The following is a 9,695-nucleotide window of genomic DNA, read 5'->3' as shown; positions in this document are numbered from 1 at the left end:
CTTCGCAATTCGCCATGCATACCTGCCAACAGCCAACCCAACCAAACGATTGGAAGGAAACCTGTCATGTTCAGCCGCACGCATGGGTCTACAAGTCAAAAGCTAGTCAATATGGATTTATAACACCCCTATTGAAAATGTTTAGCATCACCACCAGCTAAAAAGACCAGAACTTGTCATAGTGTTCCAAGTTAAAAATCGTTTAACAGGTTTGGCGCCAATACGTGACAAAGCCATGGAGCCATCGCCAATGCAGCCGTTAATAACGGGAGACAAGCATAGAATCAAGAACTCGACAGAAGAGAACAAGGGGTATTGGTAGGTTCAACAGGATGAACAGTAACAACAAAAACGATACCACAAAAACAGTGGTCCAAAACTTTAAGAGAAAGACAATAATCATCAAGTCTTACGGTTCGATGGGACTAGTCAAACCAAAACTAGATGCAGAAACTCATGTAGTCTGTCAACCAAGAAATAGCACAGACAGAGAGAACATTTCCCATTTTGAAACATCCTTCAGACTACAGCGTCGGCGTTCTGCTTTTCCTTCTCATCACTCAGACTGTGAGGCCTCTGAGAAGTGCCTAGAGCCCCAGCAGCCCGGTCGAGACCGATCTCGTTGTTGATTTCCCTCTGGCGCTCAAGGTCTGCTTGGGTAGTTCCGCTAGAGCCAAAGACAAGGTCCTGAAAAAAAGTAACAATCGTCAGCATCTCCGCCTATCATCAAATGGAACGACAAGCTGAGGCCAGAGTACGACCTACCATCTCTTCCAAGGTCAACCTCTTTGTCTCAGGTACAAAGAAGTAGATGAAACCGGCGCCCATGAGCGTCAGAATGGCGAACAGCAGGTATGTGCCGTATGTAATCTTCTGCAACATTATTGGAGTAACTTGGCCGACGATGAAATTGTTCCTATTGGAAATACATGTCAGATATCACCATTACTACCCGATCCTGATGATGGTCTGGGGTTATTGAAGTTGACTCACATCCAGTTGCTGGAAGCACCGAGAGCAACACCGTAGGGGCGGACGCTCATGGGCCAAATCTCAGCGATGATAATCCAGGCACATGGGCCCCAAGAATAACCAAAGTGAATCACAAAGAGCCAGACCATGGCACATGCAGCCCAGCCGGCAGCCTTCTGGGAATCAAATCTGTCGATATTCTTGGCCAAAATAATGGCAATTCTATGGATGAAATGTAAGTACAACCGTCAGCAAAAAAAAAGGAAAAAAAAAAAAAAATGCAACAACAGGCGACCGCTACATTAGTGACTTACACAAAATGGCAGAAGGACATTCCAAGGGCACCGATCGTGAGAACGGGCTTTCTTCCAGCCCTGTCAATCCAAAGAACGGCCGGGATGGTTGCAATAAACTGGGGTACGAGATTCACAAGTCAGCACCATAGTAGCAGAAAGAGTCGGGGCACATGGGACGTCTTACCATGACTACGCCGACGACACCAGTGGCCAGCAACGAGATTTCGTTGCTGCTAAGACCCAGCTGCTTGAAAATACTGGGCGCGTAGTAGAGGACTGCATTGATGCCTGTCCACTGCTGGAAGAACATGGTGACTGTGGCAACAATTATGCGCTTCCACATCGATCGCGTTTGGAAGAGCCTGCCAATCGCAACGAACTGGAGCTTGAACGTGTTCCATACGGTCGGGTTTGAAAGCTGGGGGAACTGCTCGGCGACGCTTCGCTTCTCGAACAGTGACTGCGCCTTGATCTCAAGGAACTCCAGCTGGATCAGCTCATTGTCCGAGGGAAGCCCACGAAGGTTTGCCAAAACTCGGATGCCATCCTCCTCGCGATCATGGTGGATGAGCCAACGAGGGCTGAAAGGCATGAATAACATTCCAAAGAAGAGGACTAGCGCAGGGAAAAGTTGCAGGGTCGTCGGTGTCAGCCAGGCCGCATCAAGCTGTGTCTCAACGGTCGTGCCCCCGATGAAGTTTGTCCCGCTATAGCGAGTGTATATCCAGGGTCAGCTACTTGTCCCGTCGCATCAAATGATGGCTTTTGGCAGATGAAAACTTACTAGTCGATCCAAAAACTAACCATAATGCCAAAGCAAATAGATAGCTGCTGCAAAGCCACCAGAGCGCCACGGACTTCAGGAGGAGCAACTTCCGAGTTGTAGATAGGGATAATCATCGCCAAGGATCCCACACCCATTCCACTATGCAATCAAGAGTGTTAGATCGTGTTTCCATGATCTTGGCCATTTGTCCGGCACACCATGTACTGGGAACTTACGTGATGAAGCGCCCGGCAAGGATGGCGTTGTGTGCTAGGTCGACTTCGATCGTAACGGCGCAGGCCTGAATGACAACCCCAATAATGAAGACTGCGCAAGCAACCAGGATTCCGTACTTGCGAGACAGGATTTCGGCAATAAAACTCGATAGAAGGGTTCCGATCCATGCGCCAAGCTCAAGAATGGCAGTAAGCCAACCTTTCTTTGCCTGATCCGCTTCGGGGTCCAAAGGAGCCCATTCGCCCATGTCTGCGAATAAAAGACGACGTCAGTCAATCCATATAGCCCACAGCATTGGCACAGGCTGTCACCCAACGCAGGTGCCTATGCTCGACAGACCCCATAATAGGAATGAAAATAGACCCTAACATACGTTTCTGAAACGAAGGCATAGCAAGCACGCCAGAGAACATTCCCTGATTGTACCCGTACAATATACCTCCAATGCAGGCGAAGAGGGCAATCCTGAAAACCTTGAAGTTCTTGAGGATGGCCTTGGGTCCACTGGCGCCCATCATGGCCTCACGCCGCTCCAGCGCGAGGCCATACCCGCCCGAGTCACCGGCAGGGGCTGGCATATTGGCTGAGGGTGTTGCGGTTTTGTAGGTGGCGTACTGATATACTCGGGAGGTTCGGGGTTATATATAGTATTGTAATTTATCGGGAGGTTGATGTGTGGTCGATTCAGGCGGTGTCGCAAAGAACCGAGTCGTATCAGATGCCAAGAAAGACGTTTACGATGATACGCTAGAGAATCAAATGTCGATATATGAAACCTTGTGTTGATGATGATGATGATGGTAGTCCTAGACGGAGAGGAGATTGAAGCCAAGAAACTAAAGAGCCCAAAAAGGCATGCAGACAGAATTCCACATCAAAGTTGAGACTAGTTTTGCTCTCGTGCCCAGACTGCGAACAGTAACGAATTCGCTTGGGAAGGCAGCAAGGGCAGGAGCTTGTACTTCAGCTAGCGTGACGGCAGATGGAAAGACTAAACCGTGGAAAGGATTTAATTTGTTTATGAATTGTGTGAGAAGGTGCCGCCCTTGAAGAATAAAAACAAAAAACAAAAAATCCTCCAGAGCTTCTCATCATCTTCCCGACCATCGGACAACCAGCAGCTGCATGCAGCTCATCTAGAATTACGCCGAACAGCTCTCCGCACCCTTGGGTTGACTTGATTGTTCATCCCAGCTCCGAGGTGCGGGTAGCACTCACCTCCAAATCAGCCGTGCGAATCAGATATAATTCCAACACATCATCCTTGGATCCTCATGCGGGGGAGAGGCGCCGGCAGGGAAGTCTTTGTGGTTCGTATCCTTAACTTTGTCCGGGGTGAGGGGTAAATTGTAGTGCAGGATTGATGTAAGATGGTATGGGGGTACTGTCGCCACGGTCGCGGACCGAGTCTTGAAATCCTTGATATTTCCAGTTGGGACCGAAGAGCGGGCGAGCAAGACAGGCCGCGTCAATTGCAAATGGAACATGACCTTAACGCGGGATGGAGACGCGGGAAATTCTTGCCTGCCACCGACAAACTCGAGACTAAACCGACATTGCTTCGACGATTTCTGGAATGAAAAGGTCGTCTCACATACCGCTGGTGTGCACATTCAGAGGTCGAAAAGCCCATCATCATGACCCAAGGAAAATAACATCAGTCGTAAAATCCGTTAGTGCCGAGCAAAACTGAGCTTAGCTCGCGGCCTCGGTAGGTTGTGCCGCCGAGTGAGTGCCGGACAAGAAAGCTGCTCGAGGGAAAGAATAAGTACGGGGAAGAAGCAGATGGACAAATGAATCGCTTAGCAGTAGTATAACAGCAGGGTCCCAGGGTTGCAACGAGCGGTTGCAAGGGTGATAACTCCCTTTATTTAGCCTGAATTGTCCACCACGTTCAACCCCACATTCGTTGGACGAGACCACCAACCGGACCGTCGTCTACACATCATACATCCCGCAACATTGATCTCATATTGCCTACTTGTTGTATGCAGATGACGCTCTCATTTCACTAGTGCAGTGAGAAACTTATGCATCCGCTAGTATTTGGCAATTCTAGTTGGAAGGCAAAAGAAATTGGACTGGAAGTCATGGGGTATGTAAAGAACGAGGGGATGACTCCGGCCTATGTCCGAATTCTCAAGTGCCAACGAGTGGAAATCTTGAACAGTCCCCGATTGTAACAGATTTGGCATACATATCAATGCCACGAGTTAAGATTAATTTAAATCATACTCCCAAATTGTGCGGTTGTCTGGCATCTTGCAAGGGGGGTGGTCTTCTGATATTCATGATTAATGCTCTTAGGCACCACATTCATAATGTTTCGTGACTTGGTGCACATTCCACTCACCGTAAGCAATCTGGGGAAAGTAACTCTATCCGCAGAAGGAAGAGACTCGCTTTTTTTTTTTTTTTTTTTTTTTCTCTTTGTCTCTCTAGTAGGTTCACTAAGTCGGTATTCCACATATATCCCATAGGGGGTTCCGAGACCCTTGCTCAATGCCGTCATCGGCAGGATACCTGTCATCAGTTCCGTACCAAGTCATATTCCGAGGTGAGCGCACATAAAGCTAGCAATAGCTCAAGTGGCAAGGCTCCTGATGATTGCAAAGGGCCGACAATGAGCAACGCCAACAAGCAGTAACTCGAGGCTTTAACCAAGAAATTCCACGTACTAAACGAATCTGTAACATGATTTACACAGTCTATTGTAGTTATTTACGTAGTATACTTGAGGCATGTTACAACAGATATGTATGGCAATAAATTCAGTCGTCCTCATGAGGCGAAGTTGGAGCTTCTGGCTTTGGCGTAGCCTTAGCCCCCTGCTACGGGAAACGGGGATGCTGACAGCATTGTGACATCGCCAAGATTATTATGTAAAGCTCCGGCAGAGCTGTGCATGCGCTGCCAGTTACCGAACAGTAGCAAAGAATTCCATACGTCTTTTGACATTCCCGTGCTTATCCTAGATGTAAGAACTGGTCGGTGCATTGTATATGTCCAAAGCGAGCAAGACCTGGTCCAGCTCAAGCATGTGAGCAGATTGCAGGTTGTAGGAAAGGATTCTCGGCTCAACGTGTGACCAGGTGCTGCCGAGCTGCCTTCTCCTGTCTCTGCTCTCCGCTACAACAGAACAAACCCCAGATCCGCCCATGGTGGATCGCCCCCAAGCTCCCGCCAATCACCAATGTCATTTTCACGTGAACAGACTGGCCAAAAATAGGGGCGTCAAGCTTAACCTGATTTGGTATTCTGAACCTGGCTTGTCCCTGAGCCCGCAGAAAACACGCGCCCGTCACATTCGCTGGCGGCTCTTTCTTCGCCCGAGCGCTTGCTTCTTTTTTTTTTTTTTTTTTTTTTTTTTTAAAATCATTGATGTGTGCTTTCGGGAAGCGCCGAATCGTCGGGTCCTACGCGCGCCTGCCAACTGTAGAAATCCCGTCACCTACCTACTTCCTCCTTGGTAAGTTTGCATCTTTTTTTCCCACTTCGGGGAGGACTGTCCGTTAGAGTCCCTTTGTTCTGTGCTTGATTTGGAAAGCGCCCGTCGAAATGTTTCATGTCTACTTTCTACACGATTGTGCCATCCCTATAACTGGAAAACACCTAGTCTAGACTTTCTGATCGCATGCATCTTTTTTGGCTTCAGTGGCCCCCACGTTGCGAAGAAATTTCAACGTCGTGTTCATCACAACGGCAAGGCAGGAAGGTACATACGTACCCTTCCCTGCCTTACTTTGTGCTACATAGGTTGAACCCCTCGACTCCGGAGCAACTTCTCAAGCGGCCCCCATTTAAAGCACGCAGTCTTGTTTAGACTTGTCATTCATGGTCCCTTGGTCTCTCGAAGCGGATACTGCGGCAGTTTGAGCCTACAAAGTCCAGTTCGGTGATTTTGCGATGCATCTGCGGCCTTGATGTGATGATGCCACATCCACTTTGTGATGCCCCTCTAGCGCCCGCAACAACCTGGCCGTGCGTGTCCCTCGGCTCTTTAACCGCGGCGTCTACCATGTTGTTGGTTTGTTACCCATTTGACATGCCATGTTTCTTCTGTGTATTTACTTCCGATGTCCGTCAGTTCGCGCTTGATAGACGCCGACGAGTGGGTTCTTTTCCCCATTGTAGGCGCTTCTGCAGTCCAGTCCCAATGTGTCGGGAGCTTGGCGTGGAATGAAGATTCGATTTCTCTCTTTTGGTTGCCGTCTCCCTAAGACGCCAACAACCACCACCAACTCCCGAACCGAGTACATCTGAGTGGCTGAGCACTTTGTCTTTTGTTTCATGACAGAGCCGAGCTCCTTCGCCGCTTCCTGATGAGCTTATTTGCATTGGGGTTGTCGACCTCGACTTGAGGATGTTGGTTCAGCAGCCCAAAGTACCCGGAGCCCCGGGACAGACATTTATTTTATTTAGAGACCCAGCTGTACCTAAATGACCGTGATCACAAGGAGCAATGCAGAGAAAAAAGACCAAAGTAAACAAATACATTGGTACCCAGCTCAATAAAGTTCTTATCCCATCTGCTGCGGTCTGCTTACCTTGGCTTCCGAATCGTGTTCCTGATTTAGCCCGGAAAAAAAGACGGAACCTTATGTAACGACGCTTCAGAAGTCCAGTATGGTATGACAGTGAGCGAGGCTTGGTCTTGGCCCAACCATGGTGGGTGGGCATCACTGTACAAGGCTGGAAGTTGCCCGGCGCCAGTAACTGGCGGCTATTTCCCCTCCCCCTCACCAACCAGCACACACCCCCTGCCCACCTCTATTTTTGACCCTCCACGTAGCGTAGTGTTGTGGTGTGTACCTGCATTTGCCGTGCGTCTACGCTTGCACCCCAATTCTATTGCCCCTTTTTCTCCTCTGATGTTTTGATGTGCCGAATGGCTGATTGCAGTAAGCTGTAATCTCAAATTTCTATTCACGATGCGGCTTGGGGTTTCGAGTAATTTCGAATCTTTATTTTTATTTTTATTTTTTTACTTTCTTTTCTTGTCTTGTTTTTCGTTTGTTTACGGTTGGGCTTTTGGTGGATTTGCGACATCCCTCACCTCATGAGCTATGGCAAACAAGCGGCTAATCAATATATTCAGGTCCTAGCACAATGCCATCCAATTTTTGCAAAAGCTTGATGGTTCGTCTGAATTTTGGGACGACCGCAGGGACAAGGGTAAGGTAACCCCCCTCGACGATCATCAACTTGCAGAATGCTAGCCGCCCTACCGCTCCGCGTTCTCGGCAGACCCACTGCTGGACATCTTGTTAGCCGCCCGGCTTGGACAACAGACGCCCACACAAGCCGTCAGCCAATGTGCGCGGCTCAAACCCGTTCAATCTCTTCGTTTAGACACACCTACCGGGTTTCAGCAGACAAGCCCAGCTTAGATGTATCCTTGTTTCAGATCAACTACACGGCGTCTTCACCTTGCTCTGGCCCTACACAGTTGTGCCTGCAGCCGGGGCCCACAAAGCCAGATCGATGCCGTTTCTACTTTTGGACTTCCCCCCTGTCACCCACTCCCACTTATAAGTCACTGCAGCGCCGTGATCACCTCTCGAGCCGTCTCACCTTGTGACATCCAGATGAACTCGATAAATTGATATATCAAATTCTATATGCGCCTTGCGGTTTGTTTTAGCTTTCTTTCGTTCCATTGCCTTTCAAAACAAACTGTCCAAGAGCCAGTCGATATCTCCACAGCAGCAGCCATCAGAGCCATCAAACGAACCTGGCCTGACCGTTTCCTCGTTTCACTCACGGTCAACTTCACCTCAGTCCACACCTGTCAAGACACTCACTCGGACCTTTTTCTTTTTTTTTTCTCCTTTTTTTTTCTGTTCACTTGAATTCGGGTCTGACACCTCCAAATCATATGTCGCATCTCTCCCTGCTGGGTCACACTCGTTAAAACGAGAGTGCCAAATAACGGAATCCTACTTAGCATGCCCAAAATCACGCGACAATCTCATAACCACCTCCGATACACAGCAAATCCTCTCGCAATGCCGGCTAGCATCTCCACCACCACGTCGCAAATGGCATACTACAACGGGAGGAGTAACAGTAATATGGCTGCAGCTACTTCATATTACGAGCCATTGTCAGCAACACATACACAGCCTCCCATGGCGCTTCCTTCTTTCGACCCCTACGCTGTCGCACCGCCGCCACCGCCGCCCATCACCATCCCTGCAAACAACTTCAGTCATGGGCTGCCAACCCCTTCCCACCCGCACAGAGCCTCTTCCGGAGCATGGAGCGCTGAGGAGGACCAAACTCTCATTACCGCTCGCGCGCAGGGGCTGAACTGGTCCAGTATCCAGTCCACTCATTTTCCCTCCAAGACCTCCAACGCGTGCCGCAAACGCCATGAGCGCCTTATGGAGCGCAGGGGCGCCGATGATTGGGATGCGCGCAAGTTGGAGCGCCTGGCTCAGGAGTACATGAAGGTTCGCAAGGAAATTTGGCAGCCACTTGCCCGAATCACTGGCGAAAAGTGGAATGTGGTTGAACAAAAGGTACGCAAGGAACCTCTGGTTCAAAACATCGGAGAGCCATTATCGCTAATGAAAACCATGACGTCTTGCACAGATCATGGCCAACGGCATCAAAAACCTGCAGTCAGCTGCTCGTCATGCGGCTCGACGTGAGCGCGCCGATGGCGGTCACTCAAACACGGCATATGATGATGATAGCGGAGTGTCGGGCATGACCCCGATCGACGAGCAGGAACTCCATTATTCCTCGCCTTCGTCCGCAGGCATCAGTGCCGGTGGCAGCGCTGGGGGCAGTGCATACGGTGCAGTGACAGCTGCGATGCACCACCCCAACACGACGGCATATGCCAATCACAGTGGCTACTATGTTGGTCCTAGCCAACACCAACACCACCACGGATACAGCAACTCGGTGTCAAGTACCCACACGGCTGGTTATGCTCAAAACCACGCAGAAGACAGCCACAGCCCCAGCCCATACCTTGGGCACGGCCAGAGGTTACCCAGCGTTGAGATGGGCATTGGCTCCCTTATTCATCGGGGTTCCGGATCCGGACACCACGGCGTCTAAGTCGGCCGCTTTTACTAGCCCGGACCTCATACGAAACAACACAGAAGTGTGAGGGAGTCTTTTGACTCCTGAATTTCTTATTGTTTCAAATTCCTTTCTACTTTTGTGTCTTTACTTTCATGTTTGTCCCTTTACTCCTGGATGACCCACGTCGCCACATCCAGACGACATTCCTTTTCTTTCACTTGATATCCCCGCCTGCTTTTTAACGTCTCGATTTTTTTCAGCTTTATGGTGTTTTTTTTTCCTCTTTAATTACTCTTCCTACTCTCGTTTTGAAAAAATGGGAGTGACCCCCTTTTTTCTCTCTTGCCCAATGGTTACCAGCAACACTTTACTGGTAACAGGCC

General features: G+C 49.5%; 2 protein-coding genes across 2 annotated transcripts; one reads left to right on the top strand and one right to left on the bottom strand.

Annotated features, from left to right (window-relative positions):
- Nucleotides 1-519: 519 nt before the first annotated feature.
- On the bottom strand, nucleotides 520-2,849 carry PpBr36_02771 (uncharacterized protein; the record flags this gene model as incomplete). The annotated part of the gene is made up of 8 exons (XM_029889948.1): nucleotides 520-687; nucleotides 766-916; nucleotides 994-1,194; nucleotides 1,287-1,384; nucleotides 1,453-1,975; nucleotides 2,053-2,193; nucleotides 2,271-2,520; nucleotides 2,645-2,849. 8 exons carry the CDS (start codon nucleotides 2,847-2,849, stop codon nucleotides 520-522), a joined length of 1,737 nt encoding a protein of 578 aa, XP_029753578.1.
- Nucleotides 2,850-8,219: 5,370 nt separating this feature from the next.
- PpBr36_02770 (uncharacterized protein) lies at nucleotides 8,220-9,345 on the top strand (the record flags this gene model as incomplete). The annotated part of the gene is made up of 2 exons (XM_029889947.1): nucleotides 8,220-8,795; nucleotides 8,869-9,345. 2 exons carry the CDS (start codon nucleotides 8,220-8,222, stop codon nucleotides 9,343-9,345), a joined length of 1,053 nt encoding a protein of 350 aa, XP_029753577.1.
- Nucleotides 9,346-9,695: the final 350 nt, after the last annotated feature.

Source organism: Pyricularia pennisetigena, chromosome 3 (assembly GCF_004337985.1).
Source record: "Pyricularia pennisetigena strain Br36 chromosome 3, whole genome shotgun sequence".
Lineage (NCBI taxonomy): Eukaryota > Fungi > Ascomycota > Sordariomycetes > Magnaporthales > Pyriculariaceae > Pyricularia > Pyricularia pennisetigena.
The sequence above is the reverse complement of the archived record's forward strand: the minus strand, read 5'-3'. Positions and strand labels throughout refer to the sequence as shown.